General features: G+C 42.5%; 1 protein-coding gene across 2 annotated transcripts in view; it reads left to right on the top strand.

Annotated features, from left to right (window-relative positions):
• Nucleotides 1-12,186, top strand: part of ARHGAP35 (Rho GTPase activating protein 35) — a 76,310-nt gene extending 64,124 nt beyond the window's left edge. For both annotated transcript variants that reach the window (XM_061596419.1, XM_061596418.1), the window contains 4 exons: nucleotides 2,990-3,067; nucleotides 3,535-3,666; nucleotides 7,488-7,593; nucleotides 8,801-12,186. In XM_061596419.1, the coding sequence (XP_061452403.1) occupies nucleotides 2,990-3,067; nucleotides 3,535-3,666; nucleotides 7,488-7,593; nucleotides 8,801-9,161 (677 nt within the window). In that variant the 3' untranslated portion in view covers nucleotides 9,162-12,186. The remainder of the gene's footprint in view (nucleotides 1-2,989; nucleotides 3,068-3,534; nucleotides 3,667-7,487; nucleotides 7,594-8,800) is intronic.
• Nucleotides 12,187-16,619: the final 4,433 nt, after the last annotated feature.

Below are 16,619 nucleotides of genomic sequence, written 5' to 3' on the forward strand. Positions count from 1 at the left end.
AAATGGTGGCAGCGACAGCAGCAGCAGCTGCTGCTGTTTTCCCTCTCCCCATGCCTGGGCACAGACTCTTTTGTTCCAGGCTTGGGATTATACAGCTCTCTGGACTGATCCATTAACCCAGTTTCCCTCCCTGGTGAGGTGAATTGCTTTCTCTGAAATTAGCTCCCTGCACAGGAGCCTCTGTAGCAATTAAAAGCTTTTAAGATGTACAATTGATGACCTGTACTCTGAATAAATCCTCTTAGCTCCAGATCCACCTACCATCAATCTATCCCTAGACTGGGAGTCTGGTTGGCCTTCAGCTTTTATTTCATCTAATACTGGTTTCTCAGAAACCAGTAATTAAAACAATTACTACATTGAGACTTTCCACTCCCCCTTCCAGCATTATAGGTGCACCAAAGATGGCCATCCTGCTAGTGAGGCTGGCCATGTTTGCCATCTTGTGTCCTTGACCTTTTTATATTTAATTGTAGATTTAGATGCCACTTCTCTTTATTTTACTGTTCAAAGAAGTTACAGACAACATTTGAAATTGCAAACAGTTTATTTCAACAATATCTATTCAAACAATAGAACAACCTAAGCCTCAAAAATGGTGAGGCATGCTACCTTTTACCTTGTCATAACAATTGGGATTTATATAGCACTTACATAGAGTGTTAAAAGTGCTTCACATGTATTATATTGATCCTTAACAGGCCTGTAAAATGGGTACATTTGAGGCTGAGAGAGTGGCTTTCCCAATGCCAGCAAGATAAGATTTGAACTGGCGATGACTTGCATCTTGGTTTCTTAACCACTTGACTTTCCTATACCTTAGAAACAGGGGGAAACCTGTTTTCTGTCAGGGGTACCTGTCATGCCATCAGTGAACTGCATCCTAGAGTATTGAAGGGAGCTGGCTGAAGAACTCTCAGAACCACTCACTATTATCTTTGCAACATTGTGGAAGATGGATGAAGTGCAGGATGACTGGAGGAGGACTAATGTTATCCCTATCTTCAAAAAGGAGGAACCTGAGAACTACAGACCAGTCAGCCTGACATCAATCTCTGGGAAAATTCTGGAGCAGATTATAAAGTGGTCAGTCTGTAAGCACCTTGAAAACAATGCAGTGATTACTAGAAGCCAACATGGGATTTGTCAAGAACAAATCCTGTCAGACTAATCTTATCTCACTTTTTGATCAGGTAACCTTCCTGGTAGACTGTGGAGATGCTGTGGACATAATATATCTTGACTTCAGAAAAGCTTTTGACAAAGTGCCCCATGATATTCTGATTAGCATGCTAGCTAAATGTGGGCTGGATGGAACAACATGTGGATCTGCAGGTGGCTGCAGAATCATACTTAAAGAGTGGCTATCAATGGTTCCTTCTCAAACTGGGGGGAGGTAATGAGCGGGGTACCACAGGGCTGGGTCCTGGGCACAGTACTCTTCAACATTTTATGAATGACTTGGATGAGGAAGTGCAGGGAATGCTTTTCATATTTGCAGATGATACAAGATTGGGAGGGATACATTGGAGAACATAAACAAAATTCAAAATGATATTGATAGGCTGGAGTATTGGACAGAAAACAACAGAATGAAATTTAACAGGGATGTGCAAAGTTCTACACCTAGGAAAAAGAAACCAAGTGCACGGTTATAAGATGGGGGATACTTGGCTCAGCAATACTATATGCAAGAAGGATCCTGGAATTGTTGTTGACCACAAGCTGAATATGAGCCAACAGTGTGATGTGGCTGCAAAAAAGGCAAATGCTATTTTAGGCTCCATTAACAGAAGTATAGTTTCCAAATCGCATGAAGTATTAATTCTTCTCTATTTGGCACTGGTTAGGCCTCATCTTGAGTACTGTATCCAGTTCTGAACACCGTACTTTAAGGAGGATGCAGACAAACTGGAACAGGTTCAGAGGAGGGCAACAAGGATGATCACGGGACTGGAAACAAAGCCCTATGAGGAGAGACTGAAAGAACTGGGCATGTTTAGCCTTGAGAAGAGACAACTGAGGGGGGATATGATAGCACTCTTCAAGTCCTTGAAAGGTTGTCACACAGAGGAGGGCCAGGATCTCTTCTCGATCATCCTAGAGTGCAGGACACAGAATAATGGGCTCAAGTTACAGGAAGCCAGATTTCAGCTAAATATCAGGAAAATTTTCCTAACTGTTAAGCGGTATGACAATGGAACCCATTACCTAGGGAGGTGATGGGCTCTCCAACACTGGAGACATTCAAGAGGTAGCTGGACAGCCACCTGTTGGGTATGAGTTAAGTTGGATTTCTGCATTGAGCAGGGGTTAGACTAGATAGCCTTATAGGCCCCTTCCCATTCTACTGTTCTGTGATTTTATGAGTGTGAGGGGCCAGATCAGGGAGTGGGCACGGCCACCCCTTCTCTCTTTCTGCCCCTCCCTTTAAAAAAAATACACCACATATCACAATAAATAGGCCAGACGCGTTTCGACTTGAGACAAGTCGTCTTCAGTGGCATCTATTCAGAAAGTTTGACCGTGGATTTAGATAAGGCAATACAAGTGAACTAAGTTGTTGCTGCAGATATCATCTATGGAAAATACTTTACAATCCTTCCGTAATGCAGCAAGATACAAGCCCAAATGTTCTACTCCTTTCTCTTGTTTTTGCTCCTATTCTGCATGCATATGCTTCCTATTCTAGTGTGACATGGCCATTTATTCATTTATTTTCTTACATTTATATCCCACCTCTCATCCATCATGGAACCCAAGGTAGCATACACATGGTTCCCAGATGAGCACCTATCCAGGCACTGACCAGACCCAGAACTTCAGAAATATGGTAGCCTCATCTGCCTTCACACCATACCCTGGAACATATCTGCAATTTTCTTTTTGCAGGCAGAAATTTTCTGTTCTGTTTCTCAAGACATTTTTTCTCTGTTGATGTTGCCTTTAGACCTGCATTTTTGCTCTAACATTATTTTTCTTTTACCAGGGTTGGGCACTGAAGGTATCTATCGGGTGAGTGGAAACAAGTCTGAGATGGAAAGTTTACAGCGGCAGTTTGATCAAGGTAAGGCCCATCTGTAACAAACCTTAGAAATATACACATGTGTATTTCTGGATCTCTTCACTGCAATAGTAGAAATGCCAATCTCTGTAATGCTGTGTTAATTCTCCTGTTGATACACATACTGGCACAAGGAATGGCCAGGTTACAAATTGACTTTCCAAAGTGTTAGGTATTGTGCGCTCGTTATAGCAGCAATATCTGAATTAGTGTGCACTTGATCTCCAATTGCTAAAAATTCAAAATATATCAATTGTCCAAGTCCTAACTATCATTCTACGTACATAGATACATGCACCTCTGCTGTACTACAGTAGTCGGTATAATTCTCCTGTAAGTAATCTGGCAATAGCAGGGATAATTCTTTTTCATTCATTGATTGATCTGATACTTGTAACAATAATAGCTGAAATTTGTGTGTCTCCTTGCAGCACTTAGCAAGGTGTGACCATTAAATCTTCTCCTTGTAGATCACAATCTGGACCTTGCAGAGAAAGACTTCACTGTTAATGCTGTAGCTGGAGCCATGAAGAGCTTCTTCTCAGAACTGCCTGACCCCCTGGTACCTTACAACATGCAGATCGAACTGGTGGAGGCCCACAGTGAGTATGCATTAATTGGTGATAAGAAGTCATTATTTTTTCCATTATTAGAGATTTTCTACATTTCTCACCTAGTGTCAAATTTGACTTTCCTTCTGTTCAGGAAACCATGTTCATAACTGCTGACCTGCATGTGCAGGTTTTAATTTCATATTTTTCCATCTTGATTCACTTCCATTATGTTGCCAACATAACGTGTGTATGGCTTATAGCAAGAGAGTTAGGAAATGGTTGTGAATACTCTTGCTAACCTTTTAATCCATTCTTATGTTCTTTAGATTCTGCAATATATCCTGGGATTCTCTTGCTGATAACATTTTCCCAATACATAACAGGCTGCCACCTTAATAAAGATCAAAAGTCACAGATAATAGAACAACAGACTGAGGATCTACATTTTAAGAAAGTAGCTAACAGCTAGGGTATTTGAAGAAGTTATAGAATTGCCTTAAATATAAGACCTGTGTTTCACAGGCCTGCTTTCAAATTCTCAATGTGGTGACTTGCACAAGATCCTTAAGGACCACTCTTGGCTGCTACATGCTTAGCTGTCAATGGGTGTGCTTTTTAAAAACTGCTTTTTCTTTCGTATTCCGGTTTAAAAGCAGGTATAATGCTGTGGTTCTTTCTGAGTTGCATGCACAAATTGTGCTAGGCACAAATAATCTTTAAAATTGACCAAACAAATTCTCCACAGAAGAATTATAGTCAGTTCTTCTGACAGGGCTGTTTAAAATATTTTCTTTTAAAAGAACATTTTCCCCCTGGGGGGATTTAGTGAATAGTCCTGAGTCTTGCTGTGGCGACATCTAGAACTAGAAAATAAAGTAGCACGGAAAAGAATTCTATTGTGTGTCAGCTGCTGAGGCAGCATCTTCTGGATTGTAATTTTTTTTTACCAATCTTGATAAGAAACAGCAGTCACTTGATTTTATAATGTAACTGATTACACCAGGGATGATGATCGTGTGGCCCTCCAGATATTTTGGACTCCTACCCCTATCAGCCATCAGGAAGATGTTGTCCAACATCTAGAGGACCACAGGTTCCCCATTCCTGGTTTACACTGAATGAAAACCTGAGGTGCAATATTTGCCTCGATCAATGTATTGGGCACAACATGACAGGCTTCAGCATGGGTGAGGAACAGTTCTGAGCCAAGAAACTAATCCACTGGGAAATTCTCTTGTGCTATCCCCTTTAAAAGAAATGGGATTCTTTAACATTTGACCCCATCCTCCCCCCAAAATAGCCTGGATAACCAGTGCTGGTTGAAGACCATTTGGCACTTTATTATTGTATGATAAAATGAGCTAGCTGAGCCTCTTGTAACTTATTTTGGAATTGCAGAATGCACTTGTTTTTAAACCTTTTAGCATATGTACTAGTCTGAAGATATATTTAGTATTGTAAAAATCAGCATGATTGAGGCAGGCATTTGTTGAACTTGCCTGGCCTCCTTGTTCCACAGTACATAGCAAAGGGGTTGCTGAGATCAAAAGACATTGGAAAGTGACGTGGGAAAGGTTAAAGCAAGGTGGCCTTAGATATCAAATGGAGCTGCCCCAAACGAGAGAGTGCAGTTGTTACAACCGAGGAGATAGTACTGTGAATCTGAATGACTTCCAGCCTTTAGGACACAATCAGTTTGTAGGATAGTAAATACTCATTGGTTGCACAGTGTCCCATGAGTGTTTCCTCAAGATAGCACTTGTGGAGGAATCAATATATCTGTCCACTCAAAGCATAGCTTTTTATACCTAGTGAGAAATGTGAAACCTCCCCTAAATAGCAGAATCATGTGGCATGAGGTTGCTGGTGTGTCACAGATTCGGCTGGATCCTTTCATTGGTGTAATTAGTGGTCCATGATGGTACTATAAAAATTATGAACAGTCTTCCACTCCTTGGATGCCTTCTTACTGGATGATTTCACATAATCAAAACTGGCATGTGTACCCTGTTCAGTTTTGTTTTGCAACATGCTCAGCTTCTTAAAACCCTTTGAAACAAATTAACTAAGCTATTAAGCATCCAACCCAGAGAGGTTTGCACAGTAGAGCCATAAAAAGCAGGTAATTTAACAAATGCAGCAAAGCCCACATGACACACTACAATCGGCATACAAAATACAGCAGCAGATAGAAGCAAACCATACCACTATATTAGTAAACCAGCAATATGTGCTGGACCAGTTTCCTGTCATCGACCCAACAGGTAACAGGTATATGCATTCTAGAAGTGTTTTCCTCATTTGGGTTTACTCAACCAAAGCCTAGGCAACCCCACATTCTCTCACACTGCATCCCACCTCAAGAGATTTCTTCTGTGAAATCAGGCATCGCACACAGCTGCTCTTTGGGTTTAAAAAGAAAGCAAGACAGAAGATCCACTACACCAGTCACAATTTTGGTCACAGAACTGCTTTGAACAGCAACTGTCATGTTTCTGCAGGAACCACTTTGGTGCAGATCTAAGACACTGGTTTAGATCTGAAATAATTCTGTCCATTTCAGAATTTAATTTCAGACATGCTCAGAGTTTGTTTAAGACCTATATATATATTTAAGATCTATATACCACTTAATCATTCACATTTCTAAGGGACATGCATTAAAATGAGCCATACATAAAACAAAACAATACAATTATCATAAAACCAAACACTACCTTAAAATGCCTGCTGGGGGAAAAATCATGCACCTGAAGTTCAACAAAAAGGGTGCCTGTCTACTCTCAGTTGGGAGAGAAGTCCACAGGATTGGGACCACTGCATTGAATGCAGGCTTCTAGTTGTTACAAGCTGTGCATCAAGAGTTGTCAGGGCTTGAAAAAGACTTGATGCTGTGCAGTGTTTAAATATTATAACTTTCTTGGACTATCCAAGTAGTCTCTGAGCTTTGGTACCCCACTGCCTTAGAGGTGACCTCCAGTAGATTTCTGAGAGATGGTGCTTGTCCCTTTCTTTTTTTGGTGATATAAGATGCAAAAGGTCTTAGGGTGGAAAAGACAAATTTACCCCTGTGATGCTTATATACTTCAAAAGGAAAAGAGGCCTTCATAGGAAAGTTTGCTAGCTATGTAGAAAATTAGCATATTCATAATTACACACTGAAGACCCTGAAACCAATCAGGAAGCAGCGATTTTCTTCCTAGTATTTGGATCTTGAAGGAACATGCATTTTAAAAAGTTGACCTGTCAGGCAATTTATTTTAAAACAGTTTCTTTTTAGAACAGGAATGGGTAGTAAGTGGTCTGCAGGGGACACCTAGACTTGCCTATGGGCCTCCGTTAAAATCCTGATTATGTCATCTTCAATTTTTTTATAAAAAAATATACTTCTAGCTTTCATAATCAACAGTACTGGTTATCAAGCGAGGCAGTAGAAATAAGCTCAGCTTCATTTTATTTTAGTTCCCCAGCAGTTTCCATATTAATTTTTAAGTTTGAACCCTTAATGGAGGATAACCATTGCAAGCAGACTGTTGCAGAACAAATGCAATTTGTAAACTGAATGTGGTCTGGCACCTGTCATAGTGATAAAACAAAAGGACATTATTTTCATTGCCTGCAAATTAGCTGTGATTCTCCACTATGAAGCCCTCAGTGTTTAACAAATGGACTGTATTTGCTCTTTGGATTGATGGACACAAAGGGGTGTCAGGTACCATTTTGGGGAAGGCCTTGTGTGATTTTTATTTATGCATTTTACTCCTTAAGCATCAGTTGCAGGCTTTTCAAGTTGCATTTGGATAATTGAGATCATGAGTAACTTTGCTTCTTGAAAAATTCTGAATTCTGGCTGTTTCCCTGTTAAACAGAGATCAATGACAGAGAGCAGAAGTTGCATGCACTTAAAGAGGTGCTGAAGAAATTTCCCAAGGAAAACCACGAGGTCTTCAAATATGTTATCTCTCACTTGAACAAGTATGGTCAACACATATTTCTTCTGTCCCTCTGAGATGCAAATGGGGGAGCGGAGGGGATGTCACCTTAGTTTTAGCTGTTGGTTTCTTAACAAGCACTGGAGTTGTGTAAAGCTAAAGTTGGGTCATTTCACAGCCACAATGGTGTGGTGGAGCCTGCCTGAAGAGAATCTCTTCCCTGACATTTCTCCCAATTAAGCAAGCCTCCATTTATCAGGGGTCTCATTAAGTTTGGTAAATCCTGCTTCTCCAGAAATTGGCAGCAGTGCTCGGGCAGAGGCTGTATTAGGCCTGCTGTCTCCCCAATTTCATTAGCCACGGCCAGAGGGCATTTGCAGCTTGTCAGAGGTCATATTCGCAAGGCTGTACTCTTAAGATTCCCAGTTAATGAGTTCAAAATAACCACCAGCCCTCTGGTTCTGTTCTCACAGCCCACAATACAGCTTATAATAACCCTGCAACACTTGAAGGTGTGTTCTTGGCATCACTCTAACAGCTTTACAGTTCAGAAAAGCAAGGTGGTGAAAAGATTTTCCACTCTTCTTGTATAGATGTGAATGCATTTTTGAAGGCCAGTTTTAATCTCTGTGTTTCAGTTCTGGATGTATTCATTGGAGGAATATTATTGTCAGCCCTGCTCTGCTCTTTAAATCCTTATAGAACGAGAGGAGGCAAAATAATCTCTCCTCTTTAGTATTTTTTAAACCATTCTGACTGATCTGAATAAAAAAGTGGGGAGGAGATGAAGCAAAGTTTAGGTAGGCTGGTTGGAGATGACAGGTGGATCTGGTGTAGCCTGCAGACTTTGGTTGATCTGCCATCTCTATCCAGGCCACCTAAACTTTGCCTCATCTCCTCCCCCTCCGTTGCCTCTGTGACCACACCTCCTGTTCCTGGGGACTATCAACACCTCTTGCTGTCTCTCCTACCTTACTTCACATACCCAGTATCATAAGAAGAGCATAACTGGGATACCAGCAGCTGCGAGAGACACACATGATTGGGGAAAGGCAACGGCCCTGCAGCAGGAGCTTGGGTCAGGGGTTAGCCTGCCCCACAGCTAGCCCCTAATCTCTACAATTCCTGTGTAAGACCCTCCTTCAGAAAGTGTAGGGTATGCCTTCCTCTTGTGCAGTAGTGCACAACTCCCCTGTGGTTGTGAGCAGACCTTGCTAATCTTGTGTGGTGGTGTCTCCCATGTCTTTCAGAGTGAGCCACAACAGCAAAATCAATCTGATGACAAGTGAGAACCTCTCCATTTGCTTCTGGCCCACCTTGATGAGGCCCGACTTCAGTACCATGGATGCTCTCACCGCTACGCGTATTTATCAGACAATCATAGAACTCTTCATCCATCAGTGTCCCTTCTTTTTCTACAATCGGCCGATCATTGAGCCCCCTGGTGCCATGCCCAGTTCTCCCTCTGCTATTCCTGCCAGCACGCCTTTCCTCTCCTCAACACCTGTGATAGCCCAGCCATCCCCTCCACAGACTCCTCCTCCCTCACCACAGTCTCCTCTCCAGCCCCTTCTTCCACCCCAGCTTCAGGCTGAGCAGCACACACTGTGAACCTTGGCACAGGAGGAAATCGAGGTCTACTTCTCTTTGTACATGTGGAACAGAGACTGGAAACTCAACCCCGCCATCTGTTTGGCCCTCTCTCCCCCCACACCACCTGTTGCAAACTTCAGTGGCCTGATAGAAGAGCAGGGACAAACTGGAGCATCAGACAGTTGTGACGCCTTGGTTGTGCCTCAGTGCCTGGCACGGAAGGACCTGCTGGGTCAAGGATGGCGACGGACATTCCTTGGAGCAGGAAGGGTCTGGACCTGTCTTTGAATGCTGGATTTGATCGGTTCTTACCCAATCACACCTGTAGAATTCATGTGAATACTGCCAAGCTCAGCTGGATGGGTCTTCAATTGGTCGCTTTGGATGAGTGTTTGGGAATCTGTCCTGTGCATGAAGGGAGAAGAACTGCTAGAGCCTGACAAGATATGGAGACCTCCCCCAAACACATTCCATGAGCTATAACCAAGGCGTGTTGTGCACTGCTGGACATCTTGCCTCTTTGGGGGACCATCCATCATTTTAGCTTAGACCAGCTCTCACCATCCCAGTATAGCTGCTCGGAAGGTTTGGACCAACACATTGGAAAGAAAGGCTTCTTTTATGTTTTGGCAAAGCTGGAATAGAACTTTCTCTTGACTTTTAAGTAGTGGCCAATCATAAAGGGGGGAGAAACTTACCTTGAAACAACAAAAAAATGAGGAACACTTTTTCTAGCATCCCCATGATCTGCTGGTTGGGTTGTTTTTAATCTGGCAAAGTAGTGTGGGACAATGGCTCCTTTTTACTTGAGCAGATAATTTGTGTGGCAGAGGTTCCCTGGCAGGGTGGGGTGAGGATAGTCCAGGTTTGGTCTGGCTGGTTCTGCTGTCTTCATTTGACAAATCATTAACATCTCTTGCCGCAGACCCCCCCCCCCCCGTCTCCTGCAAAATATTGGTGTTGGCACTTAACAGAGGAGAGAGTGTAAGGTGAGTGTGTGTTTTGCAAACACAGATGATGATTTGCTGTCAGACTTGGGATTTAATTCCCGTAGAACACTATGTTAACAGACACTGTTGCTAATGTTTGTGTGTGAGAGTGTGTGTGGGCACGGGCTTGGATGCAAGTGATGTGACTAGTACCATAGCTTTTTAAAAATGATGCAGGAATGAAGTTGAGGGAAGTGCAAGCCAATATTTTCCCCCCAAACCTTAGAGTTGCAAGTAGTGGGCCAGGAGAAGAGCATCGCCGGAGCTATTTTGAAAGCCCTCTGTTTCCATGTTGCTGTGGTCTTCTGGAGTGGCTGAGTACCTGGTAGTTTTGGAGGCAGAGAGCTGAGCTGGAAATACCTCTTAAAAAGAGACACTCATTAAGACTTTGTTTCTGGTCACTCCTACCCAAATGCTCTAAGTGGCCTGATGGGTTCTAGGGAGCAGACTCCTGATCCATTCTCTCCTTGATGACTCAGTGCATGGAGTTGGTTTCCATGATGAAGGTGGTTCAGGGAGTGACTGTGTCATGGGATGGTAGCATGTGTGTGTGGGAATGACGGCAAGTTTTTAAAGCCTTTGGGCAAAACGTAAAGCACTAGGATTAGCTGCCTTTCCAGCATCACTGAAAGTGGTCATGAGTCATAAGTGCAATGCATGGACCTTCTTTACATGCTGTTACTGAGCTGCTTCTGCCACTCCCCCCCACCTCTGATTTCATGCAGTGTGTGTGTTTATGTGCCCTGGCACCACTCTGTGGTACACCCTGTCTCAGTGCACTGGCTCTTGCCCTTTGCCCACACCTGAAGCCACTGTATGTTCATATCAGCTCTTAAACTAACTGTGGTCTTTTCCTCACCAGGGTGCCTGTTGGGCATGCAGTGCACCCAGCTTTGCTACTGTGTGACCTGTTTCTTTCCTTGCATTTTCTGTGGGTTTATGTGCAGGAAAGAGGCAAGAAGTGAACCACTTGGGATACTCAATGTTTCCTGTGCAGGCACCATTGAATGGAATGGTGGCTGTATATCAGCAGTGCCTGGCAAACTGTCCTGTGTGTGTGTGTGCGTGCATGTGAAGTGAGTGTGTTTGGGGGGTGGGGGAGAGAGAGAAATCTACTTATTCTCAGTAACATGGCAGTTTTAACTAGAATTTCCACGGTACCCCTGGGAGGACACAAGGGCGTAATCCCTATGCCACCCTTTCTGTCTCTTCGCACTTTAAAACAGAACCTGTGGTTTACTGCTATTTTTAACATTTCAAGGATGTTTGTGTTAAATTCAGTAGGCCGGGGGGGGGGAGGGGAGAGAAACCCCAATCCTTTCCAAAACAAAATTTCACCTTTATTCTGCCTCTTTCCAGCATACAGAACCCAATCTTAAGCAAACTGACTCTCTCCTATAAAAAAGCTGAATTACGTACTCCTTATTTTAGAACCACATTTAAAATTCTTATCTATGTCAGAATTATGTGATTGGAAACTTCCCTTGCAAGCATTCCTCACAAGTTTTTATATTCTCATACGCTAATGAAGCTTTTGTGTAAATAACAAACTTCTTTTGGTTTGTTTAGACTGTAAAAAGGAAAGCAGGCTGTTCCACCATCCTTTATGCATGCATAACGCTAGAGAAAAATCCCACAGGGGGAGGAGGAAGAGGAGCATAAAGGGGCTGGAAAAGTTCCTGTCTGACTTGCACCTGACAAAGATGAGGGTCACTTTGGCTGTGGTCCTTGGGCTGGTGAGCATTGAGTTTTCCTACCTGGTGTGTCATTTCTGTGCCTTCTCTAAGGATCTAATGCCAAACATCTCCCTCTGAAGGACCTCTTATTAACAACTGTTTGGATTTAGGATGCTCTTCCTTGCTAGTATATATCTTGCTTGGTCAATGAGATATTCGACTGAACCACCTCCCACCACTTTGGGCTGCTGCCCCTTGAATCTTCCACCACAGCCTAATTATTGCTTGCTGATTCAGGATGATTTCTAACTCCTGCTATTTTGTGAGGACTACACACAAACATATAATCTCTTTCTCTCTCCCTCCCTCTCCCTCCACTTAATGGGGATGAGAAGGAGTGTCACTGCATGCTGGCTGGTTCTCTTCAGTTACTGATCTGGCCTTGTGGATTCTGTCCTCAGTTGTGGTGCTTTAAAGGGGAAGGTGTGTGGTAGTAAGAGTTGTACTTCTGTCTGATCCTGCTTAATTTTCAAATTGCAGTGAGATGAGGAAGCCAGCTCTGTATGTAGAAGGGAGAAAACACACCTTTGCTGTTCTAGCTGTTCAAGGGGATTCTTGCAATGTTACAAGTCTGCTGGAGAAGTAAGGTTGATGGTCCAGCCTAATGGAAGAAGTGTACACTGCAGGACCAAGAGGCCATTTTTTAAAAAACAAATCACAGTAAATAAAGAGTTCTTGGCAAGGAACAGACCGGATGAGCTCTACAAATCTACCTACCAACTTGCTTCATGTGCTGCCATTCCTCCTTTTGAGATAAGTGGCTTCTAGTGCCCACTCAAACTGGGCACAGAGAGAGAGAGACAATAAACTACCTAAGTCTCTTTAGTTCCAAGGGGTTCTTCTGAGACTGTTTACAGCTTGCTAAAGGAGTTGATACCCTATCCTGCGCCACCCCCTCCCTGGTCTGCCTAAGCAGTGCTATCCCTTTGCACACACCAGTGTCTCTACGGACTTCATTTCGCATGTGTGTAGCACAAATATTCCTGGCTCTTTTCCATAGTTGAGATGGGCAGTGAGGCAGTTGCATGCATTTGGACTGTCATATAGGTAGGGGTAGAGGATGTCATTGAAGGATCAGGAGCACATAGGGGTATCACTGGTCCCAGTCCAGCTAAATCTGACAACATTCTCCTCAAGCCTTGAAAATGTTGCTCGAATGTCATCATCTGAACCTTTGGGAGTGGCAGAGTCCTTCTGTTGCCTTCCAGATGCCTTGGACCACAACTTCCATCATCCATGACTATTTGGCCATGCTGGGTAGGGCTTGTGGGAGTTGCAGTCCAAAACACCTTGAGGTCACCAGATTGGGGAAGGTTGTTCTAAAAGTGCTTATCTGTGCAAATTGGACACTTTCTCTCACATGTTTTCATGGAAGCTCACAGAGACATGCTTTGGAAGTCCAAATTTTTGGTGCCAAAGGTTTTGCTTTTTCACCCTTTGAGAGGGTTGCTGTGCTTTGCTATCTTGTGATAGTTTTAAGGTGGGAGACGAGCAGCAAATTTGTGCCACTCAACCTTCATTTCAAAAGTACACTAAATCCAACCACTCTTGTGGTTGAATATGGCAAACATTTCAAGGCTATCGAGACTCTGCTATCAGCTAACTTACATGTGCAATTTTTACATTATCTAAAGGAATCCTACTGGGGAGTTCTTTTTAGTTTTTGTTTGGATCTTTTGTCCTTTTGTCTCGACAGCCAATCTTCAAAGTCTAACTTAGCATTTTTGTACATCTGGTTTTGGTTTCTCCTTACCTGTTTCTGATGCCTAGCCAGTGGCATGTGCTTTCGGTCTGCAGACCAAGCAGTGACCACCAGCAACCCACAAGATCTGTCTTTGTCTGAAACTATCTTTGATTAGTCTTTTGTAGAGGTTTTTTTTGGGGGGAGCATTGCCCCTCACTGCCTCTATAATAGGTCCTAGTTTAACTGTTAGGTTTAACTCCCCCCACCCTTGTTCTGTAAAACTGAAATACAATAGAAGTATTGTATTTTAAGCGTAGTTTAAAGCAGGGCATAAGTTATTGTTTAAATAAAAAAAACTTTTTTCCTGTGTACATTTTTTTAAAAAGACCCATCTGTTTCTCATATGGTATGGGAATAAACTTGTCCTGAAAAGTTGGATTTAGCTTCTGCACTCAGCTTTTTTTTCCCTTGGTACTTGTATTTTCACATGTAAAATTATCTCTATATATGTTGAATTAACAATTTTTTGGACCTGAAGAGGAGGAAAAAATATTAATGGTAATAAAAATGTGTTAGTAGTTCCACCTAAGTATGTGCCCAAAACATTCTTCACAGAAACAAACAAGAAATATTGGAAGATCTGTATGTAAAGAAAAGTATAATGGTTACCTCTCTGTATTTTTAGAAGCCTAACAACATCCTTTAGTTATTGGTGATAGAATATTTCCTTTTTATGCTTCTTTTAAAAGACATTTTTAACAATTTGTGGTTCTTTTTTCCCAGGCCAATCCAATTAGTGCATGATAATGTTGAAAGCTCTGAGCAAACAAAAAAGGCCCTTTTCTGCTGAGTTTAAATGAACAACAATCATGTATTTGCTACAGAGTATTGTACGTGTCTCAGTGGGAATGGTGTAAAAACTTAAAGGCCTTATGTTATATGTATCATAGTTAATAAATCAATCTTGTAAAAAAAAAATCCCTCCAAACCCACCTATGCGGCTGTTTCTGCTCTTGTCTCTCCGTATAAACACACACGTATCCTTTGTGTTGCTCCTGCCTCTTTGTCTCTTGTAGAGAAATTTTTGCTAGCTACAGGCTGTCTTACATTCCAGCAGGAAAACCTTAGCATTGCAGAGAAGTAGCAGAACTGAGTACAGGGAATGGTTTAAGATATCCAAAGGAGAAAAAATAATTCCCTCCAGCACAGGAGTGGAACAGATTGCCACCTTCTTCCTTTGTTTTATCCCACCAACCCAATCTTTTGAACTAGCTGGTTTTTCTTTAGCAAGATCTACTAGATACACAAGTGACATGCAGCAGTGTGTGGCTTTGAGAGGTAATTTAACCCCCATCCTCATGTACGTCTGTGCCTTTCTTGGAAAAGGGCTGACCCTTATAACTTGCAGGATTTATCAGGCAAAGAATTACAGCTTCCATTTTAAAAACAATGAAAAGCAGGCCTTTAGCCCTCCATGTTGTAAAGTAGATACACCCTGTTTATCAATCTGTCCTGAAGCAGATTGATGATGGATCCCCTTAGGAGAGCATAAGTTGCTTAACCACAATTTTTTGGAATTGTGGGGATGAGCGAGCAATTGAATGTTCACCTAGTCTAACCTGTTCACTAACTTAGGGAACATCTATCAACAAGCACCTGTATGTTGTGGAAGGTCAGCCGGGATTGACAAATACATGACAATACCTGTGCAGAAGATAGTCAAGCCCAGTTTGAAGACCAAGGTAGTAAGCTTCCTACTGCTTGGTTGACATGGCTGCCTGTCCACAGACTTTGCCGGAGTGAACATGATGCTCACTATCTAGACTCTGGATTTTAGCGTTAACACATGTGGCAAGCACAGCCTGCTGCTACAGACCCAAGTACCATTAAGCCATGCACACATTCTGTTATATGTGGCAGATTATTTGTAGCCCATTTGCTCATCTGATCTGTGTAAGCATCGCAGTGAGCTTGAACCAAAACCCATTTGTTTTCTTCTATCCAAAAGGAAGTGTGTGCGTGTGCATGCAAATCCTACCTTTGATGGCTAACCCAGCCTGTGATGCCCTAGCAAGTAGCTGTTACAGGAATGGCATCTGGACATGCAACAGTTTCCACAGTCTCAGAAGAGTGGCACAAGCAGTGCTCTAAAATGCAGAGCAAGATCACATAACAGCCAGCTACATTTTGCATGCCGGGCCTTTGGAACACCCCCTCTCAGGTTAAGCTTATTGCCACCAAAAAGGCAGATGATACCAATGCATGAAGTCATGAAGCTTAACTATTTCTCCCAACACACAGTGCGGTTCTACTTTTGCTAGCTCTGAAGTGCATATTTTAAAAATACTTATAAAAGACACTAAACCGTACAGTTTTTGAAAAGCACCTATTTTTTGTTAGAGCTGTAACCAGGAAGGAAAGTTTTTGCAGGTATGATCTGGATTATTTTCATTGCTATAAATTGCTCTACAATGCTAAATTAGGGCTGGCTTCCCCTTTAAAAAAAAAGCATTTTTAGCTCCCACTCAGAATAGCTCAGAGAGATCTGCTTACAGATCAATCAAAGACAATCCCTGCATTTAGACTTACAATTTAAAGGGCGTGACACAAAAAGAAAGAGATTGGGAAGGAGGAGGAAAAGAAGAAAATGCGGCCACCGGTTCTTAAAATGACAACGTTCTTCTGCAGGCTTATTAGGATTGAAACAGTTCAAGGAGTCCAATAGCAGAACTGATGCCATGGCCTGCTTCCCTTTTCTCTGTCAATTCTAGGTGTTGTATTTTCAGCTCCATACGCTTGGCCCTAAAGGGCAGAAAGCATATGTGGGAGAGTCAGGTGTAGCCATTTCTGGGTCGCAATAAAACACTTATGAGGTTGAGTTCTTCCTGTGTACGCTCATTATACAATGAACAAGTTCATCTGTAAAGTGCTGCAGACTATGTTCTGTCTCCATGATTGAGGCAGTATGCTTCCAAATGCTAGTTTCTGGAAACCACAGGAGGGGAGAGCGCTGTTGCACTCTGGTTCTGCTTGCAGGCTTCCCATCAGGGCATCTGTTTGGGCACTG

This window comes from Rhineura floridana, chromosome 15 (assembly GCF_030035675.1).
Source record: "Rhineura floridana isolate rRhiFlo1 chromosome 15, rRhiFlo1.hap2, whole genome shotgun sequence".
Taxonomy (NCBI): Eukaryota; Metazoa; Chordata; class Lepidosauria; order Squamata; family Rhineuridae; genus Rhineura; species Rhineura floridana.